Source organism: Anomaloglossus baeobatrachus, chromosome 12 (assembly GCF_048569485.1).
Source record: "Anomaloglossus baeobatrachus isolate aAnoBae1 chromosome 12, aAnoBae1.hap1, whole genome shotgun sequence".
In the NCBI taxonomy this organism is placed as follows: Eukaryota; Metazoa; Chordata; class Amphibia; order Anura; family Aromobatidae; genus Anomaloglossus; species Anomaloglossus baeobatrachus.
In genome coordinates this window covers 2,259,736-2,286,461 of record NC_134364.1, presented here as the reverse complement: position 1 = coordinate 2,286,461, position 26,726 = coordinate 2,259,736, and the positions used below count along the sequence as shown (strand labels likewise).

Genomic DNA, 26,726 nt, shown 5'->3' with positions numbered 1-26,726 from the left:
CAGCGCCTCTGATGTCTCTGCAGTGTGTGATACCCAGCGCCTCTGATGACTCTGCAGTGTGTGATACCCAGCGCCTCTGATGACTCTGCACTGTGTGATACCCAGCGCCTCTGATGACTCTGCAGTGTGTGATACCCAGCGCCTCTGATGACTCTGCAGTGTGTGATACCCAGCGCCTCTGATGACTCTGCAGTGTGTGATACCCAGCGCCTCTGATGACTCTGCAGTGTGTGATACCCAGCGCCTCTGATGACTCTGCAGTGTGTGATACCCAGCGCCTCTGATGACTCTGCAGTGTGTGATACCCAGCGCCTCTGATGACTCTGCAGTGTGTGATACCCAGCGCCTCTGATGACTCTGCAGTGTGTGATACCCAGCGCCTCTGATGACTCTGCAGTGTGTGATACACAGCGCCTCTGATGACTCTGCAGTGTGTGATACCCAGCGCCTCTGATGACTCTGCAGTGTGTGATACCCAGCGCCTCTGATGACTCTGCAGTGTGTGATACCCAGCGCCTCTGATGACTCTGCAGTGTGTGATACCCAGCGCCTCTGATGACTCTGCAGTGTGTGATACCCAGCGCCTCTGATGACTCTGCAGTGTGTGATACCCAGCGCCTCTGATGACTCTGCAGTGTGTGATACCCAGCGCCTCTGATGACTCTGCAGTGTGTGATACCCAGCGCCTCTGATGACTCTGCAGTGTGTGATACCCAGCGCCTCTGATGACTCTGCAGTGTGTGATACCCAGCGCCTCTGATCACTCTGCAGTGTGTGATACCCAGCGCCTCTGATGACTCTGCAGTGTGTGATACCCAGCGCCTCTGATGACTCTGCAGTGTGTGATACCCAGCGCCTCTGATGACTCTGCAGTGTGTGATACCCAGCGCCTCTGATGACTCTGCAGTGTGTGATACCCAGCGCCTCTGATGACTCTGCAGTGTGTGATACCCAGCGCCTCTGATGACTCTGCAGTGTGTGATACCCAGCGCCTCTGATGACTCTGCAGTGTGTGATACCCAGCGCCTCTGATGTCTCTGCAGTGTGTGATACCCAGCGCCTCTGATGACTCTGCAGTGTGTGATACCCAGCGCCTCTGATGACTCTGCAGTGTGTGATACCCAGCGCCTCTGATGACTCAGCAGTGTGTGATACCCAGCGCCTCTGATGACTCTGCAGTGTGTGATACCCAGCGCCTCTGATGACTCTGCAGCGTGTGATACCCAGCGCCTCTGATGACTCTGCAGCGTGTGATACCCAGCGCCTCTGATGACTCTGCAGTGTGTGATACCCAGCGCCTCTGATGACTCTGCAGTGTGTGATACCCAGCGCCTCTGATGTCTCTGCAGTGTGTGATACCCAGCGCCTCTGATCACTCTGCAGTGTGTGATACCCAGCGCCTCTGATGACTCTGCAGTGTGTGAGACCCAGCGCCTCTGATGACTCTGCAGTGTGTGATACCCAGCGCCTCTGATCACTCTGCAGTGTGTGATACCCAGCGCCTCTGATGACTCTGCAGTGTGTGATACCCAGCGCCTCTGATCACTCTGCAGTGTGTGATACCCAGCGCCTCTGATGACTCTGCAGTGTGTGATACCCAGCGCCTCTGATGACTCTGCAGTGTGTGATACCCAGCGCCTCTGATGACTCTGCAGTGTGTGATACCCAGCGCCTCTGATGACTCTGCAGTGTGTGATACCCAGCGCCTCTGATGACTCTGCAGTGTGTGATACCCAGCGCCTCTGATGACTCTGCACTGTGTGATACCCAGCGCCTCTGATGACTCTGCAGTGTGTGATACCCAGCGCCTCTGATGACTCTGCAGTGTGTGATACCCAGCGCCTCTGATGACTCTGCAGTGTGTGATACCCAGCGCCTCTGATGTCTCTGCAGTGTGTGATACCCAGCGCCTCTGATGACTCTGCAGTGTGTGATACCCAGCGCCTCTGATGACTCTGCAGTGTGTGATACCCAGCGCCTCTGATCACTCTGCAGTGTGTGATACCCAGCGCCTCTGATGTCTCTGCAGTGTGTGATACCCAGCGCCTCTGATCACTCTGCAGTGTGTGATACCCAGCGCCTCTGATCACTCTGCAGTGTGTGATACCCAGCGCCTCTGATGACTCTGCAGTGTGTGATACCCAGCGCCTCTGATGTCTCTGCAGTGTGTGATACCCAGCGCCTCTGATGACTCTGCAGTGTGTGATACCCAGCGCCTCTGATGACTCTGCAGTGTGTGATACCCAGCGCCTCTGATGACTCTGCAGTGTGTGATACCCAGCGCCTCTGATGACTCTGCAGTGTGTGATACCCAGCGCCTCTGATGACTCTGCAGTGTGTGATACCCAGCGCCTCTGATGACTCTGCAGTGTGTGATACCCAGCGCCTCTGATGACTCTGCAGTGTGTGATACCCAGCGCCTCTGATGACTCTGCAGTGTGTGATACCCAGCGCCTCTGATGACTCTGCAGTGTGTGATACCCAGCGCCTCTGATGACTCTGCAGTGTGTGATACCCAGCGCCTCTGATGACTCTGCAGTGTGTGATACCCAGCGCCTCTGATGTCTCTGCAGTGTGTGATACCCAGCGCCTCTGATGACTCTGCAGTGTGTGATACCCAGCGCCTCTGATGACTCTGCAGTGTGTGATACCCAGCGCCTCTGATGACTCTGCAGTGTGTGATACCCAGCGCCTCTGATGTCTCTGCAGTGTGTGATACCCAGCGCCTCTGATGACTCTGCAGTGTGTGATACCCAGCGCCTCTGATGACTCTGCAGTGTGTGATACCCAGCGCCTCTGATGACTCTGCAGTGTGTGATACCCAGCGCCTCTGATGTCTCTGCAGTGTGTGATACCCAGCGCCTCTGATGTCTCTGCAGTGTGTGATACCCAGCGCCTCTGATGACTCTGCAGTGTGTGATACCCAGCGCCTCTGATGACTCTGCACTGTGTGATACCCAGCGCCTCTGATGACTCTGCAGTGTGTGATACCCAGCGCCTCTGATGACTCTGCAGTGTGTGATACCCAGCGCCTCTGATGACTCTGCAGTGTGTGATACCCAGCGCCTCTGATGACTCTGCAGTGTGTGATACCCAGCGCCTCTGATGACTCTGCAGTGTGTGATACCCAGCGCCTCTGATGACTCTGCAGTGTGTGATACCCAGCGCCTCTGATGACTCTGCAGTGTGTGATACCCAGCGCCTCTGATGACTCTGCAGTGTGTGATACCCAGCGCCTCTGATGACTCTGCAGTGTGTGATACACAGCGCCTCTGATGACTCTGCAGTGTGTGATACCCAGCGCCTCTGATGACTCTGCAGTGTGTGATACCCAGCGCCTCTGATGACTCTGCAGTGTGTGATACCCAGCGCCTCTGATGACTCTGCAGTGTGTGATACCCAGCGCCTCTGATGACTCTGCAGCGTGTGATACCCAGCGCCTCTGATGACTCTGCAGCGTGTGATACCCAGCGCCTCTGATGACTCTGCAGCGTGTGATACCCAGCGCCTCTGATGACTCTGCAGCGTGTGATACCCAGCGCCTCTGATGACTCTGCAGCGTGTGATACCCAGCGCCTCTGATGACTCTGCAGTGTGTGATACCCAGCGCCTCTGATGACTCTGCAGTGTGTGATACCCAGCGCCTCTGATGACTCTGCAGTGTGTGATACCCAGCGCCTCTGATGACTCTGCAGTGTGTGATACCCAGCACCTCTGATGACTCTGCAGTGTGTGATACCCAGCACCTCTGATGACTCTGCAGTGTGTGATACCCAGCGCCTCTGATGACTCTGCAGTGTGTGATACCCAGCGCCTCTGATGACTCTGCAGTGTGTGATACCCAGCGCCTCTGATCACTCTGCAGTGTGTGATACCCAGCGCCTCTGATCACTCTGCAGTGTGTGATACCCAGCGCCTCTGATGACTCTGCAGTGTGTGAGACCCAGCGCCTCTGAACACTCTGCAGTGTGTGATACCCAGTGCCTCTGATCACTCTGCAGTGTGTGAGACCCAGCGCCTCTGATGACTCTGCAGTGTGTGATCCCCAGCGCCTCTGATGTCTCTGCAGTGTGTGATACCCAGCGCCTCTGATGACTCTGCAGTGTGTGATACCCAGCGCCTCTGATCACTCTGCAGTGTGTGAGACCCAGCGCCTCTGATGACTCTGCAGTGTGTGATACCCAGCGCCTCTGATGACTCTGCAGTGTGTGAGACCCAGCGCCTCTGAACACTCTGCAGTGTGTGATACCCAGTGCCTCTGATGTCTCTGCAGTGTGTGATACCCAGCGCCTCTGATGACTCTGCAGTGTGTGATCCCCAGCGCCTCTGATGTCTCTGCAGTGTGTGATACCCAGCGCCTCTGATGACTCTGCAGTGTGTGATACCCAGCGCCTCTGATCACTCTGCAGTGTGTGAGACCCAGCGCCTCTGATGACTCTGCAGTGTGTGATACCCAGCGCCTCTGATCACTCTGCAGTGTGTGATACCCAGCGCCTCTGATGACTCTGCAGTGTGTGATACCCAGCGCCTCTGATCACTCTGCAGTGTGTGATACCCAGCGCCTCTGATGTCTCTGCAGTGTGTGATACCCAGCGCCTCTGATGACTCTGCAGTGTGTGATACCCAGCGCCTCTGATGACTCTGCAGTGTGTGATCCCCAGCGCCTCTGATGTCTCTGCAGTGTGTGATACCCAGCGCCTCTGATGACTCTGCAGTGTGTGATACCCAGCGCCTCTGATCACTCTGCAGTGTGTGAGACCCAGCGCCTCTGATGACTCTGCAGTGTGTGATACCCAGCGCCTCTGATGACTCTGCAGTGTGTGAGACCCAGCGCCTCTGAACACTCTGCAGTGTGTGATACCCAGTGCCTCTGATGTCTCTGCAGTGTGTGATACCCAGCGCCTCTGATGACTCTGCAGTGTGTGATCCCCAGCGCCTCTGATGTCTCTGCAGTGTGTGATACCCAGCGCCTCTGATGACTCTGCAGTGTGTGATACCCAGCGCCTCTGATCACTCTGCAGTGTGTGAGACCCAGCGCCTCTGATGACTCTGCAGTGTGTGATACCCAGCGCCTCTGATCACTCTGCAGTGTGTGATACCCAGCGCCTCTGATGACTCTGCAGTGTGTGATACCCAGCGCCTCTGATCACTCTGCAGTGTGTGATACCCAGCGCCTCTGATGTCTCTGCAGTGTGTGATACCCAGCGCCTCTGATGACTCTGCAGTGTGTGATACCCAGCGCCTCTGATCACTCTGCAGTGTGTGATACCCAGCGCCTCTGATGTCTCTGCAGTGTGTGATACCCAGCGCCTCTGATGACTCTGCAGTGTGTGATACTCAGCGCCTCTGATCACTCTGCAGTGTGTGATACCCAGCGCCTCTGATGACTCTGCAGTGTGTGATACCCAGCGCCTCTGATGACTCTGCAGTGTGTGATACCCAGCGCCTCTGATGTCTCTGCAGTGTGTGATACCCAGCGCCTCTGATGACTCTGCAGTGTGTGATACCCAGCGCCTCTGATGACTCTGCAGTGTGTGATACCCAGCGCCTCTGATGACTCTGCAGTGTGTGATACCCAGCGCCTCTGATGTCTCTGCAGTGTGTGATACCCAGCGCCTCTGATGTCTCTGCAGTGTGTGATACCCAGCGCCTCTGATGTCTCTGCAGTGTGTGATACCCAGCGCCTCTGATGACTCTGCAGTGTGTGATACCCAGCGCCTCTGATGACTCTGCACTGTGTGATACCCAGCGCCTCTGATGACTCTGCAGTGTGTGATACCCAGCGCCTCTGATGACTCTGCAGTGTGTGATACCCAGCGCCTCTGATGACTCTGCAGTGTGTGATACCCAGCGCCTCTGATGACTCTGCAGTGTGTGATACCCAGCGCCTCTGATGACTCTGCAGTGTGTGATACCCAGCGCCTCTGATGACTCTGCAGTGTGTGATACCCAGCGCCTCTGATGACTCTGCAGTGTGTGATACCCAGCGCCTCTGATGACTCTGCAGTGTGTGATACCCAGCGCCTCTGATGACTCTGCAGTGTGTGATACACAGCGCCTCTGATGACTCTGCAGTGTGTGATACCCAGCGCCTCTGATGACTCTGCAGTGTGTGATACCCAGCGCCTCTGATGACTCTGCAGTGTGTGATACCCAGCGCCTCTGATGACTCTGCAGTGTGTGATACCCAGCGCCTCTGATGACTCTGCAGCGTGTGATACCCAGCGCCTCTGATGACTCTGCAGCGTGTGATACCCAGCGCCTCTGATGACTCTGCAGCGTGTGATACCCAGCGCCTCTGATGACTCTGCAGCGTGTGATACCCAGCGCCTCTGATGACTCTGCAGCGTGTGATACCCAGCGCCTCTGATGACTCTGCAGTGTGTGATACCCAGCGCCTCTGATGACTCTGCAGTGTGTGATACCCAGCGCCTCTGATGACTCTGCAGTGTGTGATACCCAGCGCCTCTGATGACTCTGCAGTGTGTGATACCCAGCACCTCTGATGACTCTGCAGTGTGTGATACCCAGCACCTCTGATGACTCTGCAGTGTGTGATACCCAGCGCCTCTGATGACTCTGCAGTGTGTGATACCCAGCGCCTCTGATGACTCTGCAGTGTGTGATACCCAGCGCCTCTGATCACTCTGCAGTGTGTGATACCCAGCGCCTCTGATCACTCTGCAGTGTGTGATACCCAGCGCCTCTGATGACTCTGCAGTGTGTGAGACCCAGCGCCTCTGAACACTCTGCAGTGTGTGATACCCAGTGCCTCTGATCACTCTGCAGTGTGTGAGACCCAGCGCCTCTGATGACTCTGCAGTGTGTGATCCCCAGCGCCTCTGATGTCTCTGCAGTGTGTGATACCCAGCGCCTCTGATGACTCTGCAGTGTGTGATACCCAGCGCCTCTGATCACTCTGCAGTGTGTGATACCCAGCGCCTCTGATCACTCTGCAGTGTGTGATACCCAGCGCCTCTGATGACTCTGCAGTGTGTGATACCCAGCGCCTCTGATGACTCTGCAGTGTGTGATACCCAGCGCCTCTGATGACTCTGCAGTGTGTGAGACCCAGCGCCTCTGAACACTCTGCAGTGTGTGATACCCAGTGCCTCTGATGTCTCTGCAGTGTGTGATACCCAGCGCCTCTGATGACTCTGCAGTGTGTGATCCCCAGCGCCTCTGATGTCTCTGCAGTGTGTGATACCCAGCGCCTCTGATGACTCTGCAGTGTGTGATACCCAGCGCCTCTGATCACTCTGCAGTGTGTGAGACCCAGCGCCTCTGATGACTCTGCAGTGTGTGATACCCAGCGCCTCTGATCACTCTGCAGTGTGTGATACCCAGCGCCTCTGATGACTCTGCAGTGTGTGATACCCAGCGCCTCTGATCACTCTGCAGTGTGTGATACCCAGCGCCTCTGATGTCTCTGCAGTGTGTGATACCCAGCGCCTCTGATGACTCTGCAGTGTGTGATACCCAGCGCCTCTGATGACTCTGCAGTGTGTGATCCCCAGCGCCTCTGATGTCTCTGCAGTGTGTGATACCCAGCGCCTCTGATGACTCTGCAGTGTGTGATACCCAGCGCCTCTGATCACTCTGCAGTGTGTGAGACCCAGCGCCTCTGATGACTCTGCAGTGTGTGATACCCAGCGCCTCTGATGACTCTGCAGTGTGTGAGACCCAGCGCCTCTGAACACTCTGCAGTGTGTGATACCCAGTGCCTCTGATGTCTCTGCAGTGTGTGATACCCAGCGCCTCTGATGACTCTGCAGTGTGTGATCCCCAGCGCCTCTGATGTCTCTGCAGTGTGTGATACCCAGCGCCTCTGATGACTCTGCAGTGTGTGATACCCAGCGCCTCTGATCACTCTGCAGTGTGTGAGACCCAGCGCCTCTGATGACTCTGCAGTGTGTGATACCCAGCGCCTCTGATCACTCTGCAGTGTGTGATACCCAGCGCCTCTGATGACTCTGCAGTGTGTGATACCCAGCGCCTCTGATCACTCTGCAGTGTGTGATACCCAGCGCCTCTGATGTCTCTGCAGTGTGTGATACCCAGCGCCTCTGATGACTCTGCAGTGTGTGATACCCAGCGCCTCTGATCACTCTGCAGTGTGTGATACCCAGCGCCTCTGATGTCTCTGCAGTGTGTGATACCCAGCGCCTCTGATGACTCTGCAGTGTGTGATACTCAGCGCCTCTGATCACTCTGCAGAGTGTGATACCCAGCGCCTCTGATGACTCTGCAGTGTGTGATACCCAGCGCCTCTGATCACTCTGCAGTGTGTGATACCCAGCGCCTCTGATCACTCTGCAGTGTGTGATACCCAGCGCCTCTGATGACTCTGCAGTGTGTGATCCCCAGCGCCTCTGATCACTCTGCAGTGTGTGATACCCAGCGCCTCTGATCACTCTGCAGTGTGTGAGACCCAGCGCCTCTGATGACTCTGCAGTGTGTGATACCCAGCGCCTCTGATGACTCTGCAGTGTGTGATACCCAGCGCCTCTGATCACTCTGCAGTGTGTGATACCCAGCGCCTCTGATGACTCTGCAGTGTGTGATACCCAGCGCCTCTGATCACTCTGCAGTGTGTGATACCCAGCGCCTCTGATCACTCTGCAGTGTGTGATACCCAGCGCCTCTGATCACTCTGCAGTGTGTGATACCCAGCGCCTCTGATGACTCTGCAGTGTGTGATACCCAGCGCCTCTGATGACTCTGCAGTGTGTGATACCCAGCGCCTCTGATGACTCTGCAGTGTGTGATACCCAGCGCCTCTGATGACTCTGCACTGTGTGATACCCAGCGCCTCTGATGACTCTGCAGTGTGTGATACCCAGCGCCTCTGATGAGCAGGAATGTTCTCTTAGCTCACATTCTCTGATGCTTGCAGGATACGGTGTTTTATATGGTGCACTATATGGCGTTTGATGGATTGACAAGCGATGATTGGCGGTATGACTGTTCTGTGTAGGAGGACACACTACTGACCGCACTGATGAACCCTCCACAGGCTATAAAGGTCCATGTACCCTGTGTTTGTAGGAACGCTCGTGTCACAGTAATCTTGCAGTCTCGAGTGACGATCAACTGCTCGTTCACAGGGTGAAATGACAGAAGATCATTGTTTTTGACAGCTCATCTTCATGTGGAAGCAGAACTGTCTGCCAATGCCTGCCTATGCGCTCTGATGGATGCATTACAGATGGGCGACTGCCCAGTGTGAAGAGCGTCCACTAAACCGCACAATGGTGGGGGACATGTATGGTGGTGGTCTATATCGGCTCCAGGTTTGCTCCGCATGTGTTTTCAGACATGAGCTCCTAAATCTGTCCAGAGTTAAAATATGTAGAATATGCCACACACCTGAATGATCCTCATGGGATCTGGACGAGCAGACGGTTTTTTGGCAACAAACCCTTTTTTTCCAGCATAGCGGACATGGAGAGCAGGACGGGAAGCCGAAGCCGAGTTGAGGAGGGACAAAAACTGCTCATTAACAAGAACATTCTGGAAGTTAAAGAAGACACAAAAGCATTAATGTGCGCACTATATATCCTCCATTTGTAGAGCTCCCTGGCATACTTACAGAGAGGTCCAGCTCCTCAATCTTGTTCTCTCGCCTCCTAGTGATGCCGCGCAGGAGGATGATGGCTCCCTCCACTGTGATGGCATTTTTGGACATCTGCATTGAGTAGAAGCAAAGTGTCTGCTCAACAATTTGGTACAGATGGTAGTATTGGATGAGATTCGAGATGAGTAAGACTCCAAAAGAAATATGGGCAGCACAGGGGCTCAGTGGGTAGCACTGCACGGGGGCTCAGTGGGTAGCACTGCACGGGGGCTCAGTGGTTAGCACTGCACGGGGGCTCAGAGGTTAGAATAAAATGTCCAGGAATAAAAGAAACCAATATCGATAAATAAGACAGTACATAGTATAATAAAACAAAAAGAAAGGGCCGAGAAATCTTGAAGGCTGAGAAGACAGTAATAGCATTTCAGGAGTATACAATTCTCAATAGGAAATGTAAAAAAGAAATCAAGCTATAAAATTAGCTACTGAAACAACAATCTCGAAAGACATTGAAATAAACCTCCAAATTTTTATAAAAATATCAATAGAAAAAGGATGATTTTGGCCCCATAAAGATTATAACAGCATAATTCCAGAGGACAAAGAAAATGCTGAGATATTAAACAGGCACTTTTAATCCGTCTACACCAACGAGATGACTGTTCCAGGAATCATTCATCAAGGCAAAAATCAAAGTCCCCCCTGATATAACTAAATCCTGCTTTACACCATACTATCCAGCATACGATATCGTATGCGATCGTACCCGCCCCCATCGTATGTGCGGCATGTTCAATTTGTTGAACGTGTCGCACAAACGAATAACCCACCGTGACACATGCTTACTCGTCCATACGACCTCAATGTGGGCAGCAAACGTCCACTTCCTGGAGTGGGAGGGACGTTCGTCGTCACATCGACGTCACGTGGCAGCCGGCCAATAGAAGTGGAGGAGCGGAGATGAGCGGTACGTAAACATCCCGCCCACCTCCTTCCTTCCGCATTGCTGGTGGGTGCCGCAGGACGTAGGTACGATCTGTTCATCGTTCCCGGGATGTCACACACACTGTGATGTGCGCTACCCGGGTACGATGAACAACCTGACGTTCAATCCATGAGGAATGAACAACGTGCGTGCGATGAACGTTTTACCGTTCATTCGCAATCGCACGTAGCTGTTACATGCTACAATGTAACTTACGAAGCAGGATGTGCGTCACTTACAACGTGACCCCGCCGACACATCGTAAGATACATTGCAGCGTGTAACGCGCCCTTAACTTAACACAAGAAGCCGTACACCTGCGTCTGAGTAAATTAAACATTGGCAAATCCCCTGGGCCAGATGGCATTCATCCATGGATATTGAGGGCATTGAGCTGAGTAGTTGACAGACCGCTGTATTTATTCTTCTCTGGTAGCAAGGTTGGTAAGAGGATAGATCCAGGCAACTACCATCTAGAAGTCTGGCATCAGTGGTGTGGAACGTTTTTGAGGCATTTTAAGGCTGTGTGCGCACGTTGCATCCAGTACCTTGCAGAAAAGAGCGCATCCTCTGGCAGAAGTTGGCTTTGTCAAATTTGGTTTTGACCACAAAAAGCTGAAAATACGCATGCGTTTTCATTGCGTTTTAGCCGCATTTTACATGCATTTTCTGTGCTTAAAGACAGATGCGTTTTCAATACAAAGACACTGAAAAATAAAGTTTTACCATTCAAACACTGAAAAAAACCCGAAAAAAATGGTAACAAATATCATGCTTAAAAACATACAGAAAATAGCTCATTTTAATAAAAAGATTAATATGATCTAATAATTATGTATAAAATAATGTTAATTTATTGATTTTCATATCTTTTAATGTCGGACAATGTGAGTGACAAGGGGCACCCATCACCTCGCTATAATGTGTAAAACACATTGCAGGGCACTGCGGCCGATGCCGCTGCCCCTGACTGCTGAGCCCCTCGCTACGTCCCCCATGGTCACCTCTCCCTCCTTCCCATTGTGCAATGCCCCCCGCTGACCCCCCTTCCCTGCTGGGACCTCCTCCAGGGCATATAAACAGCTGCCGGAGTCCCTCCTTCCTCTTACCACATCTGCCCTCAGGGTGAGCATCGCCGATGGACCCCCTGGAAGCAGCGGTAAGAGAATGGAGCGGACGGGAGGGAGCCGAATGGCTTGCCTCCCTTGTGGGCACCAGCTCCCTCCTGCCGGTTCCCAGCAGCGGTGGGCGCAGGTCTTCCAGACCCTCCCGTCCACCGCAGCGTCTAAGCCCCACCACAGATTCCAGGCGCAGGGCGGCCCGGTCCAGAAGGTCCGGTCCGCTTTCACCTCCTGCTCCCGGCCCTAGCTCCCGGCCCTAGCTCCCGGCCCTAGCCCCTGATCCCCCCCAACATCACGCCGGTCGCCATGGCCACCTCGCGCACCTCCCCCCGCCGGGATGACGCGGCCCCGTGTGACTCCCTGTGGCATACGGAGGTCGCGTCACATCCTGCTATCCATGTTCGCCGCGTCACTTCCTGTGATGCGGCGATCACATGATAACTCGTCACTTCCGGTTTCGGGCCCCGGACCGGAAGTGACGTCAGAATCCTGAAAAGCAACAGAATGCGGTGTTCGGCGCACATATCAGCTGTTTTTAACAGCTGACATGTGTGACTACAAGTTACGGGTGGAATCGCTTCCACCTGCAACTTGTAACCCCTTACATCTCGCTGCCAAAGTCTGGCAGCGAGATGTATATGCGCGGGCATTACTATCACGTACCACCGCCCCCACCGAAAGTCACGTGCGTGATCACATGACTTTCGTTGGTTGCCATGGTAGCACAGGGTCATGTGATGACGCCTGTAGCTACCTTGAGTCACTTGCTCTCAGTGCCGGCATACTTCCGGCATTGAGAGTAAAGCAGTGTATCTGCAGGTCTCAGCTGTGTAGCTGAGATCTGCAGATAGTGCAGAGCGATCGAATTGTTGATCCATACATCCCCCTAAAGGGACAAGTTTAAAAAAAAATAATAAATAAATAAATAAATAAATAAATAAAATAAAATAATAAAATAAAAAAAAAATAAAAAAAAAAAAAATAAATAAAAAAAAAAAAAAAATAAAATTAAAAAAAAAATAAATAAATAAATAAATAAATATGTATACATATATACACATATTTGGTATCGCCAAGTTCAGAAAAGCTTGATCTATCAAAATATAAAGTCAATTAAAGAATAATAATGCTATAATGCTAATAATTTTATTCACTCGGGTAGCGCTGTCCACGGCGCTTTGTATGCATTGGCGACGCTGTCCCCATTGGAACTCACAATCTAGAGTCCCTAATCTGATTGTTAAATTTCGTAGCAGCAAAAAAAAAAAAAAAAAAAAAACACAAACACCCAAAATTACGCTTTTGGTCACCGCGTGTTTTGCGTAACATCCAATAACAGGCGATCAAAAGTAGCATCTGCGCAAAATGGTACCATTAAAAATGTAAACTCGAGACGCAAAATAAGCAGTCATTGCGCCATAGATCCCAAAATGAGAACGCTACGGGTTTCGGAAAATGGCGCAAAACGTACGCCACTTTTATTGGGCGATCTTGTTAACACCATCAGGAGTAGTTCTGGTTAACCCCGCGTTTGTACAACATCAGGATGTAACGCAGCAGCGCCCGACTTACACAGGGACGTGTTCTACTGCTGTGTATCACAGCTGGGAACTCACCTAACACCAGATACAGTTAAAATAAATAAATAAATAAAAAATTCGCGCAAACGAATACGTCGATATCTGTTCCCTAATATCAGTGGACCAAAAAACAGTCAACAAAGAAAAGAGTCAATTCGCAAAATACTGCAATACCATTTTCAACTCCTATAAAACCCATTGGGGTTCTGCGTGGTGGAAGTACGACGAAGAATTTAGAAGATGCTTGGCATTCCAACCGTTGGGAAGTTAAGGCCACCGATTCGTGGCTTATGATGGCGCAAAAGTCCCACCAGTCGTTTCCAGGCCCACCAAACTTTTCCTCTCACCACGCTACACCTGGAGCTGCAAATGTCCGCAGACCAGGTCACTGTTGGCTTTTCAATGAAGGCCATCGCAGGTTTCAAGGACTCCGCAAATACAAGCACGAATGCTCATCGTGCGGAGGCAATCACACCTCCTCCAAATGCGATAAGCAACTAGACAGGCGTCACACTAAAAATGCACCACCAAGTCCCAAAGACTCCAGTGAACGTGCACGTGGTGGAGCCATTGCTAGAACGTTACCCCAATAAGGCTGCGGCCAACGCTATTAGGGACGGTTTCAACCACGGTTTCTTTATCCCCCTTTATGTTCTCCTCAGAACTAACCTTCGCCCCCAACCGCAAATCGGCCCGGGACCTCCCACAGGTCCTGGCGAACAAACTACTGAAGGAAGTGGCGTTAGGCCGACTAGCAGGCCCATTTATAGATTTACCATTCTTAAACCCTCGCGTTTCACCCCTAGGGATAGTGCCTAAGAAAGAAAAGGGTGAATTTCGCCTCATACACTACTTGTCCTTCCCGGCTGGGCGGTCAGTCAATGACGGCATCCCCACAGAGGACTCAGCAGTTTCCTACGCATTTTGACAAAGCGGTCACACTGGTGCGAAAAGCAGGGTAAGGAGCACTAATGGCAAAATCGGACATAGCATCTGCTTTTCACCCGCTACTAGTGCACCCCGATTGTCCCACCTGCTAGGGCGCTATTTCAACAAAAAATTCTGTTACCACATGTGAATTACCATGGGTTGCTCCATATCCTGCTCACACTTCGAGCTCTTCAGCTCTTTCCTGGAATGGGTGGTTAAGGACGTGGCAAAGAATAAATTGGTCACCCATTATTTGGATGATTTCTTGTTCGTTTTCCCACACCAACTCTAAAGCATGCTCAACCGCGTTAAAATCTGTCCAGGTCATAGCGGACAAGTTTGGTTTCCGCTGTTGGCCGAAAAAACAGTTGGCCCTGTGACCTGCCTTTTCATTTGAGAATCGAAATAGACTCAATTATCATGATGTTTCGGCTACCACTCGAAAAGGTTGAAAAAACCACATCGCTCATTGACGGGTTCTGCGCGGTTCGTAAGGTAACCCTGGCGCAAATGCAATCTCTATTAGGCTTGCTCGCCTTCGCCTTTAGAGTCATGCCCATGGGAAGGGGCTTTTCCCTGAGGCTCTGCCTGGCCACTAGGAGCATAACTGCCTCCCATCAAAGGATTTGCATCACCAGCGCTCTACGTGAGGAGCTCGGTGTATGGAGGTCCTTCATAGCTACTTACAATGGGCGTTCATGTTTCCAGGAACAGGAAGTTTCCAGCGCTGATATATCTATTTTCGGATGCTGCCGGGTCCACCGGATTCGGCCTTTACCTTGGTCCCAATTGGTGCGCTAATCGCTGGCCCAACACATGGCACCTGTCTGGGTGGACAAAAAAAAAAAAAAAAAAAAAAACAAAAAACTTTACTCGAGCTGTTCCCTATAATAGTAGCTACAAGTCTTTGGACAAAAAAGTTGGCGAACAATCGGACCCGCTTCAGGACTGACTACATAAGTGTCGTCCACGCCGTTAACCACCTCGCATCTTCCTCACCACCGGTGATCAGCTTGCTACGATACTTAGTTCTTAAGTGCCTTGAACATAATATCTGGGTCAGGGCCATCCACATACCGGGGATTGATAATACTATCGCTGATGCCTTATTGCATTTGATTTTCAGAAGTTTCGAGCATTGCACCCAGAATCTGACAACAATGGCCAAAAGTGTCCACAGTCCCTCTGGACGGTCCCTGTGGACAGTTGATTCCGCTGGTTAAGGCATCCCATCAACGTGGCATTTGTATGGTAAGGCTGGGGACGAATGATTTCAATATAGTTCAACCGCTGCCTAGCCAGGTGTCCGCGGTTTTTCTTAGCAATTCCGTTGCTCGAGACATAACGCATCTACATACCAGTGGCTTGCCGGGCACAGTAGCGTAGTTGCGGGTTGCAGGAATAGCCTCTCACTTTCAGGTTCGTGGATGGACCGATGTCACCAAGGCCTTTCTGTTCAAACAGGCCGTTAAAGGCTGAAAGCGCTGGTGCACGGAGAACAGGAAGGCCAATTCATTCGCCATCCTTTCCGGCATAATAAACCAGCTAGGTGACGTTTGCACCAATGACAGCGAGGTCCTCTTGTTCTCGGCCGCCTTCTCGCTAGCATTCTTCGGAGCTTTGATGGTCAGCGAATTAGTTAGCAGGTCCCTAGGTCGCACCGGTGGTCTGTTACGCGACAATGTTATAGTTTGCAATGGTGGAGTACGGGTTCGCATAAGGCGCTCCAAAACAGATCAGCTCGGTAGAGGAGTTTGGTTCCCTATTTTCCCGTTTTCAGGTATCCTATGTCCCATCCTTACCTTGCAGCGACACTTAGAGTCTTGGGTTCCCAACAAATTCTTCTTGGAGCACGCAGAGTGATCCCGCTCATGGCGACACAACTTTCGGCATTGCTCAAAATGTCTATTTCCTACCTGGACCTACAACCAGGAGATTATGGCATGCACTCCTTCCGCATCGACACGACAACCGAGGCAGCAAGGGCCAGCTTCATACCTATCCGTGCAGTCCTGTAGTTCCCTGCCACCAGTTGTCCACTGTTTGGCACGTTTATATATTACACAAAAAAAAAAAAAAAAATTGTTAACCGAAATGATATACATATATTTATTTATCTAAGCACCTTCAAACCTAAAGAAACATTAATACAATGATGTTTACTGACACGATGATGGAAAATGTTTTGCATACAAGAGAAGTAACCGTTTTTCTTTTAGATCTGTCGAGACCTAGCATCTGGATCCTAGGTCACTCACACATATTCTGGGCAGCACGGCGGACTGAGTCGAGACCGGGTGGAAGCGTGCTGGGAGTTTGTGACCTCAAGTTTCACTGGAGAAGAGTTCGGGGCCTGGCCTGGGCCCAGGTCCTGCCCGTGGTAGTGAGCATATCCAGAGTAGCCACTGGCCTAGTAGTGCTGGTCATTCACGGGTGGAAATGACCTGGTAAAGGTGAGGATCCAGGATCTGCTTGCGGTCATGCAAGTGGTCCTAGATAAGTTCAGCAGCTTCTTTCCTAGATAAGTTCAGCAGCTTCTTTCCTAGATAAGTTCAGCAGCTTCTTTAGCAACGTAGTGGGGTATGGTCCAGTATATTACCGAGATTGAGTTGTACAGGGGCAAGGAACATAGCAGCTGTGGAAAGGTCAAGGCAACAAGTTAATATGCAGATCGCCAAATTTATAGCGTCAGGAAGAGGGATAGTGCCTGGACACGAGATGCTGGAATCAGAGGTCAGCCGTTTGGTGCTAGAGGATGGTTTTAGCCTTAATGATATAGGCCTAGAAAATTTCCTGTCGGACAGTAAGGATGGGGTTGAGCGGGCCATAAGGGCCCTGTGTGGGGGTCGCAGCTCAGGCTTGGGCCTTCGCCACTCCGTGGCCGGTGGAAGAGGGATTTGGTGAGAGTCAACCTGCCACGGACGGCCGTAGGCATCGGGCCTCCTCCCTCAGGTTTAAGGCGGATTTGTGCCTGTGGTTAAAGCTGTGGCCAAAATAACAAGCAACCCCCTTTTATATCAACATTGAATGGTGTTACGTGGATACCTTCAATAAAGTACAAAAGAAAGATATTCCATGTGTGGTCTCATTCATTGCGCGGTGGGGAGGGGGAACCGGTTGGTGGGTCTCGGCAGTCTGCAGGGCACTGCGGCCGATGCCGCTGCCCCTGACTGCTGAGCCCCTCGCTACGTCCCCCATGGTCACCTCTCCCTCCTTCCCATTGTGCAATGCCCCCCGCTGACCCCCCTTCCCTGCTGGGACCTCCTCCAGGGCATATAAACAGCTGCCGGAGTCCCTCCTTTCTCTTACCACAATCTGCCCTCAGGGTGAGCATCGCCCGCCCTCCCTCCCTTAAGAAGGTTCTGTTACAAGTTCGGAAGTCAAAGCTGGTGGAAGAGGGATTTGGAGAACCTACCTGCCACGGACGGCCGTAGGCATCGGGCCTCCTCCCTCAGGTTTAAGGCGGTTTTGTGCCTACGGAAAAAGGTTATGGTTCAATTTCAAAGTCACAGCCGGTGGAAGAGGGATTTGGTGAGAGCCAACCTGCCACGGACGGCCGTAGGCATCGGGCCTCCTCCCTCAGGTTTAAGGCGGATTTGTGCCTGTGGTTAAAGCTGTGGCCAAAATAACAAGCAACCCCCTTTTATATCAACATTGAATGGTGTTACGTGGATACCTTCAATAAAGTACAAAAGAAAGATATTCCATGTGTGGTCTCATTCATTGCGCGGTGGGGAGGGGGAACCGGTTGGTGGGTCTCGGCAGTCGCTTTATGTTGTCAGAAAACCATGGAAACGCTGGGATTTGCTTTAAGGACACGTTTTGAATGTTCTCATTGACTTTAATGTTAGCAAAACGCTGCCAAAACGGCAAAAACAACTGACGTGCGGCTTCTGCAAACGCAGAGAGTTTCACAAATTTCCTGCAACTAAAACGCAGCGTTTCTAACCGCAACGTGCGCACGAGAAAGCCGCATTCCCATAGACTGCCTGGAACGAAAACGCATGAAAAAAACGCAACGTGCGCACGAGAAAGCCGCATTCCCATAGACTGCCTGGAACGAAAACGCATGAAAAAAACGCAACGTGCGCACGAGAAAGCCGCATTCCCATAGACTGCCTGGAACGCAAAACGCATGAAAAAACCGCAACGTGCGCACGAGAAAGCCGCATTCCCATAGACTGCCTGGAACGCAAAACGCATGAAAAAACCGCAACGTGCGCACGAGAAAGCCGCATTCCCATAGACTGCCTGGAACGCAAAACGCATGAAAAACCGCAACGTGCGCACGAGAAAGCCGCATTCCCATAGACTGCCTGGAACGCAAAACGCATGAAAAACCGCAACGTGCGCACGAGAAAGCCGCATTCCCATAGACTGCCTGGAACGCAAAACGCATGAAAAAACCGCAACGTGCGCACGAGAAAGCCGCATTCCCATAGACTGCCTGGAACGAAAACGCATGAAAAAACCGCAACGTGCGCACGAGAAAGCCGCATTCCCATAGACTGCCTGGAACGCAAAACGCATGAAAAAAACGCAACGTGCGCACGAGAAAGCCGCATTCCCATAGACTGCCTGGAACGCAAAACGCATGAAAAACCGCAACGTGCGCACGAGAAAGCCGCATTCCCATAGACTGCGTGGAACGCAAAACGCATGAAAAAACCGCAACGTGCGCACGAGAAAGCCGCATTCCCATAGACTGCCTGGAACGCAAAACGCATGAAAAAACCGCAACGTGCGCACGAGAAAGCCGCATTCCCATAGACTGCCTGGAACGCAAAACGCATGAAAAAACCGCAACGTGCGCACGAGAAAGCCGCATTCCCATAGACTCTGCCTGGAACGCAAAACGCATGAAAAAACCGCAACGTGCGCAGGAGAAAGCCGCATTCCCATAGACTGCCTGGAACGCAAAACGCATGAAAAAACCGCAACGTGCGCATGAGAAAGCCGCATTCCCATAGACTGTCTGGAAAGCAAAACGCATGAAAAAACCGCAACGTGCGCACAAGAAAGCCGCATTCCCATAGACTGCCTGGAAAGCAAAACGCATGAAAAAACCGCAACGTGCACACGAGAAAACCGCATTCCCATAGACTCTGCCTGGAAAGCAAAACGCATGAAAAAAAACGCAACGTGCGCATGAGAAAGCCGCATTCCCATAGACTGCCTGGAACACAAAACGCATGAAAAAACCGCAACGTGCGCATGAGAAAGCCGCATTCCCATAGACTGCCTGGAAAGCAAAACGCATGAAAAAAACGCAACGTGCGCACGAGAAAGCCGCATTCCCATAGACTCTGCCTGGAAAGCAAAACGCATGAAAAAACCGCAACGTGCGCATGAGAAAGCCGCATTCCCATAGACTGCCTGGAACGCAAAACGCATGAAAAAAACGCAACGTGCGCATGAGAAAGCCGCATTCCCATAGACTGCCTGGAAAGCAAAACGCATGAAAAAACCGCAACGTGCGCACGAGAAAGCCGCATTCCCATAGACTGCCTGGAACGCAAAACGCATGAAAAAACCGCAACGTGCGCACGAGAAAGCCGCATTCCCATAGACTGCCTGGAACGCAAAACGCATGAAAAAACCGCAACGTGCGCATGAGAAAGCCGCATTCCCATAGACTCTGCCTGGAAAGCAAAACGCATGAAAAAAACGCAACGTGCGCACGAGAAAGCCGCATTCCCATAGACTCTGCCTGGAAAGCAAAACGCATGAAAAAAACGCAACGTGCGCACGAGAAAGCCGCATTCCCATAGACTGCCTGGAACGCAAAACGCATGAAAAAAACGCAACGTGCGCACGAGAAAGCCGCATTCCCATAGACTCTGCCTGGAAAGCAAAACGCATGAAAAAAACGCAACGTGCGCACGAGAAAGCCGCATTCCCATAGACTGCCTGGAACGCAAAACGCATGAAAAAAACGCAACGTGCGCATGAGAAAGCCGCATTCCCATAGACTGCCTGGAACGGAAAACGCATAAAAAACCCCGCAACGTGCGCACGAGAAAGCCGCATTCCCATAGACTCTGCCTGGAAAGCAAAGCACATGAAAAAAACGCAACGTGCGCACGAGAAAGCCGCATTCCCATAGACTCTGCCTGGAAAGCAAAACGCATGAAAAAAATCACAACGTGCGCATGAGAAAGCCGCATTCCCATAAACTGCCTGGAACGCAAAACGCATGAAAAAACTGCAACGTGCGCACGAGAAAGCCGCATTCCCATAGACTGCCTGGAAAGCAAAACGCATGAAAAAAACGCAACGTGCGCACGAGAAAGCCGCATTCCCATAGACTCTGCCTGGAAAGCAAAGCGCATGAAAAAACCGCAACGTGCGCACGAGAAAGCCGCATTCCCATAGACTCTGCCTGGAAAGCAAAACGCATGAAAAAAACGCAACGTGCGCACGAGAAAGCCGCATTCCCATAGACTGCCTGGAACGCAAAACGCATGAAAAAAACGCAACGTGCGCATGAGAAAGCCGCATTCCCATAGACTGCCTGGAACGCAAAACGCATGAAAAAAACGCAACGTGCGCACGAGAAAGCCGCATTCCCATAGACTGCCTGGAACGCAAAACGCATGAAAAAAACCGCAACGTGCGCACGAGAAAACCGCATTCCCATAGACTGCCTGGAAAGCAAAACGCATGAAAAAAACGCAACGTGCGCACGAGAAAGCCGCATTCCCATAGACTCTGCCTGGAAAGCAAAACGCAGGAAAAAAACGCAACGTGCGCACGAGAAAGCCGCATTCCCATAGACTGACTGGAACGCAAAACGCATGAAAATACCGCAACGTGCGCATGAGAAAGCCGCATTCCCATAGACTGCCTGGAAAGCAAAACGCATGAAAAAAACGCAACGTGCGCACGAGAAAGCCGCATTCCCATAGACTGCCTGGAACGCAAAACGCATGAAAAAACCGCAACGTGCGCACGAGAAAGCCGCATTCCCATAGACTGCCTGGAACGCAAAACGCATGAAAAAACCGCAACGTGCGCACGAGAAAGCCGCATTCCCATAGACTCTGCCTGGAAAGCAAAACGCATGAAAAAACCGCAACATGTGCACGAGAAAGCCGCATTCCCATAGACTGCCTGGAACGCAAAACGCATGAAAAAACCGCAACGTGCGCACGAGAAAGCCGCATTCCCATAGACTGCCTGGAAAGCCAAACGCATGAAAAAACCGCAACGTGCGCACGAGAAAGCCGCATTCCCATAGACTGCCTGGAACGCTAAACGCATGAAAAAACCGCAACGTGCGCATGAGAAAGCCGCATTCCAATAGACTGCCTGGAACGCAAAACGCATGAAAAAAACGCAACGTGCGCATGAGAAAGCCGCATTCCCATAGACTCTGCCTGGAAAGCAAAACGCATGAAAAAAACGCAACGTGCGCACGAGAAAGCCGCATTCCCATAGACTGCCTGGAAAGTAAAACGCATGAAAAAACCGCAACGTGCGCACGAGAAAGCCGCATTCCCATAGACTGCCTGGAAAGCAAAACGCATGAAAAAACCGCAACGTGCGCATGAGAAAGCCGCATTCCCATAGACTGCCTGGAAAGCAAAACGCATGAAAAAAACGCAACGTGCGCACGAGAAAGCCGCATTCCCATAGACAGTGCCTGGAATGCAAAACGCATGAAAAAAACGCAACGTGCGCACGAGAAAGCCGCATTCCCATAGACTGCCTGGAAAGCAAAACGCATGAAAAAAACGCAACGTGCGCACGAGAAAGCCGCATTCCCATAGACTGCCTGGAACGCAAAACGCATGAAAAAACCGCAACGTGCGCACGAGAAAGCCGCATTCCCATAGACTCTGCCTGGAAAGCAAAACGCATGAAAAAAACGCAACGTGCGCATGAGAAAGCCGCATTCCCATAGACTGCCTGGAACGCAAAACGCATGAAAAAACCGCAACGTGCGCACGAGAAAGCCGCATTCCCATAAACTCTGCCTGGAAAGCAAAACGCATGAAAAAACCGCAACGTGCGCATGAGAAAGCCGCATTCCCATAGACTGCCTGGAACGCAAAACGCATGAAAAAACGCAACGTGCGCATGAGAAAGCCGCATTCCCATAGACTGCCTAGAAAGCAAAACGCATGAAAAAACCGCAACGTGCGCACGAGAAAGCCGCATTCCCATAGACTGCCTGGAGCACAAAACGCATGAAAAAAACGCAACGTGGGCATGAGAAAGCCGCATTCCCATAGACTGCCTGGAACGCAAAACGCATGAAAAAACCGCAACGTGCGCACGAGAAAGCCGCATTCCCATAGACTGTCTGGAAAGCAAAACGCATGAAAAAACCGCAACGTGCGCACGAGAAAGCCGCATTCCCATAGACTGCCTGGAACGCAAAACGCATGAAAAAACGCAACGTGCGCACGAGAAAGCCGCATTCCCATAGACTGCCTGGAAAGCCAAATGCATGAAAAAACTGCAACGTGCGCACGAGAAAGCCGCATTCCCATAGACTGCCTGGAACGCAAAACGCATGAAAAAACCGCAACGTGCGCACGAGAAAGCCGCATTCCCATAGACTCTGCCTGGAAAGCAAAACGCATGAAAAAACCGCAACGTGCGCATGAGAAAGCCGCATTCCCATAGACTGCCTGGAACGCAAAACGCATGAAAAAACCGCAACGTGCGCACGAGAAAGCCGCATTCCCATAAACTCTGCCTGGAAAGCAAAACGCATGAAAAAAACGCAACGTGCGCACGAGAAAGCCGCATTCCCATAGACTGCCTGGAACGCAAAACGCATGAAAAAAACGCAACGTGCGCACGAGAAAGCCGCATTCCCATAGACTCTGCCTGGAAAGCAAAACGCATGAAAAAACCGCAACGTGCGCACGAGAAAGCCGCATTCCCATAGACTGCCTGGAACGCAAAACGCATGAAAAAACCGCAACGTGCGCACGAGAAAGCCGCATTCCCATAGACTCTGCCTGGAAAGCAAAACGCATGAAAAAACCGCAACGTGCGCATGAGAAAGCCGCATTCCCATAGACTGCCTGGAACGCAAAACGCATGAAAAAACCGCAACGTGCGCACGAGAAAGCCGCATTCCCATAGACTCTGCCTGGAAAGCAAAACGCATGAAAAAACCGCAACGTGCGCATGAGAAAGCCGCATTCCCATAGACTGCCTGGAACGCAAAACGCATGAAAAAACGCAACGTGCGCACGAGAAAGCCGCATTCCCATAGACTGCCTGGAACGCAAAACGCATGAAAAAACGCAACGTGCGCACGAGAAAGCTGCATTCCCATAGACTGCCTGGAAAGAAAAACGCATGAAAAAACCGCAACGTGCGCATGAGAAAGCCGCATTCCCATAGACTGCCTGGAAAGCAAAACGCATGAAAAAACCGCAACGTGTGCACGAGAAAGCCGCATTCCCATAGACTGCCTGGAAAGCAAAACGCATGAAAAAACCGCAACGTGCGCATGAGAAAGCCGCATTCCCATAGACTGCCTGGAAAGCAAAACGCATGAAAAAACCGCAACGTGCGCACGAGAAAGCCGCATTCCCATAGACTCTGCCTGGAAAGCAAAACGCATGAAAAAACCGCAACGTGCGCATGAGAAAGCCGCATTCCCATAGACTGCCTGGAACGCAAAACGCATGAAAAAACCACAACGTGCGCACGAGAAAGCCGCATTCCCATAGACTGCCTGGAACGCAAAACGCATGAAAAAACCGCAACGTGCGCATGAGAAAGCCGCATTCCCATAGACTGCCTGGAAAGCAAAACGCATGAAAAAACCGCAACGTGTGCACGAGAAAGCCGCATTCCCATAGACTGCCTGGAAAGCAAAACGCATGAAAAAACCGCAACGTGCGCATGAGAAAGCCGCATTCCCATAGACTGCCTGGAACGCAAAACGCATAAAAAAAACGCAACGTGCGCACGAGAAAGCCGCATTCCCATAGACTGCCTGGAAAGCAAAACGCATGAAAAAACCGCAACGTGCGCACGAGAAAGCCGCATTCCCATAAACTCTGCCTGGAACGCAAAACGCATGAAAAAACCACAACGTGTGCACACGGCCTAAGGGATGACATGAAGAAATATATTGGAGAGAATAATATAGTAACTGACAGACAGCATGGAATCATGGGAGATAAGCGGTGTGTGACCAGCCTGTGGGGTTCTATGAGGAGGTGAGTGCAGCTCTGGATATAATGCAGCTGAGGGGATTTATCTGGACTTTGTAAAGGCATTTGCTCCTGTACCACACAATAGCCTTAGGGGCACTTTGCACACTACGACATCGCAGGTGCGATGTCGGTGGGGTCAAATTGAAAATGACGCACTTCCGGCATCGCATGCGACATCGCAGTGTGTAAAGGCTGGATGATACGATTAACGAGCGCAAAAGCGTCGTAATCCTATCATCGGTGCAGCGTCGGCGTAATCCATGATTACGCTGACGCAATGGTCCGATGTTGTTCCTCTCTCCTGCGGCAGCACACATCGCTGTGTGTGAAGCCGCAGGAGCGAGGAACGTCTCCTACCGGCCTCACTGCGGCTTCCGTAGGATATGCGGAAGGAAGGAGGTGGGCGGGATGTTCACATCCTGCTCATCTCCGCCCCTCCGCTCTGATTGGCTGCCTGCCGTGTGACGTCGCAGTGACGCCGCACGACCCGCCCCCTTAACAAGGAGGCGGGTCGCCGGCCACAGGGACGTCGCACGGCAGGTGAGTGTGTGTGTGAAGCTGGCGTAGCGATAACTTTCGCTACGCCAGCTATCACCACATATCGCTGCTGCGACGGGGGCGGGCACTATCGCACTCGGCATCGCAGCATCGGCCTGCGATGTCGTAGTGTGCAAAGCCCGCCTTATACTAAAGCTCCAGAAGCAAGAACTAGGAAAAATACATGCAACTGGGTAAGGAATTGGCTAAAAGAGGAAACAAAGAGTCGTCATAAATGGTACATTCTCTAAATGGGCTATAGTCAGCAGTGGGGGCCGCAGGAATCTGTACTGGGAGCAGTGGGGGCCGCAGGGATCTGTACTGGGAGCAGTGGGGACCGCAGGGATCTGTACTGGGAGCAGTGGGGGCCGCAGGGATCTGTACTGGGAGCAGTGGGGACCGCAGGGATCTGTACCGGGAGCAGTGTGGGCCACAGGGATCTGTACTGGGAGCAGTGGGGGCCGCAGGGATCTGTACTGGGAGCAGTGTGGGCCACAGGGATCTGTACTGGGAGCAGTGGGGGCCGCAGGGATCTGTACTGGGAGCAGTGGGGGCCGCAGGGGTCTGTACTGGGAGCAGTGGGGACGGCAGGGATCTGTACTGGGAGCAGTGGGGGCCGCAGGGGTCTGTACTGGGAGCAGTGGGGGCCGCAGGGATCTGTACTGGGAGCAGTGGGGGCCGCAGGGGTCTGTACTGGGAGCAGTGGGGGCCGCAGGGATCTGTACTGGGAGCAGTGGGGACTGCAGGGATCTGTGCTGGGAGCAGTGGGGACGGCAGGGATCTGTGCTGGGAGTAGTGGGGGCCGCAGGGATCTGTGCTGGGAGCAGTGGGGGCCGCAGGGGTCTGTACTGGGAGCAGTGGGGGCCGCAGGGATCTGTACTGGGAGCAGTGGGGACCGCAGGGATCTGTACTGGGAGCAGTGGGGGCCGCAGGGATCTGTACTGGGAGCAGTGTGGGCCACAGGGATCTGTACTGGGAGCAGTGTGGGCCGCAGGGATCTGTACTGGGAGCAGTGTGGGCCACAGGGATCTGTACTGGGAGCAGTGGGGGCCGCAGGGATCTGTACTGGGAGCAGTGTGGGCCACAGGGATCTGTACTGGGAGCCGTGGGGGCCGCAGGGATCTGTACTGGGAGCAGTGGGGGCCGCAGGGATCTGTACTGGGAGCAGTGGGGGCCGCAGGGATCTGTACTGGGAGCAGTGGGGACCGCAGGGATCTGTACTGGGAGCAATGGGGGCCACAGGGATCTGAACTGGGAGCAGTGGGGGCCGCAGGGATCTGTACTGGGAGCAGTGGGGGCCGCAGGGATCTGTACTGGGAGCAGTGGAGACCGCAGGGATCTGTACTGGGAGTAGTGGGGGCTGCAGGGATCTGTACTGGGAGCAGTGGGGACCGCAGGGATCTGTACTGGGAGCAGTGGAGACCGCAGGGATCTGTACTGGGAGTAATGGGGGCCGCAGGGATCTGTACTGGGAGCAGTGGGAACGGCAGGGATCTGTACTGGGAGCAGTGGGGGCCGCAGGGATCTGTACTGGGAGCAGTGGGGGCGGCAGGGATCTGTACTGGGAGCAGTGGGGGCCGCAGGGATCTGTACTGGGAGCAGTGGGGGCTGCAGGGATCTGTACTGGGAGCAGTGGGGGCCACAGGGATCTGTACTGGGAGCAGTGGGAACGGCAGGGATCTGTACTGGGAGCAGTGGGGGCTGCAGGGATCTGTACTGGGAGCAGTGGGGGCCGCAGGGATCTGTACTGGGAGCAGTGGGGGCCGCAGGGATCTGTACTGGGAGCAGTGGGGACCGCAGGGATCT

At 52.6% G+C, this 26,726-nt stretch overlaps 1 protein-coding gene across 1 annotated transcript in view; it reads right to left on the bottom strand.

Moving 5' to 3' along the window:
• The window catches only part of LRRC74A (leucine rich repeat containing 74A), a 161,933-nt gene that overhangs the window by 15,022 nt on the left and 120,185 nt on the right, over window positions 1-26,726 (bottom strand). The window contains exons 10-11 of the mRNA XM_075330587.1: window positions 9,593-9,688; window positions 9,370-9,513 (exon numbers count right to left, since the gene is read on the bottom strand). Coding sequence (XP_075186702.1) covers window positions 9,370-9,513; window positions 9,593-9,688 — 240 coding nt within the window. The remainder of the gene's footprint in view (window positions 1-9,369; window positions 9,514-9,592; window positions 9,689-26,726) is intronic.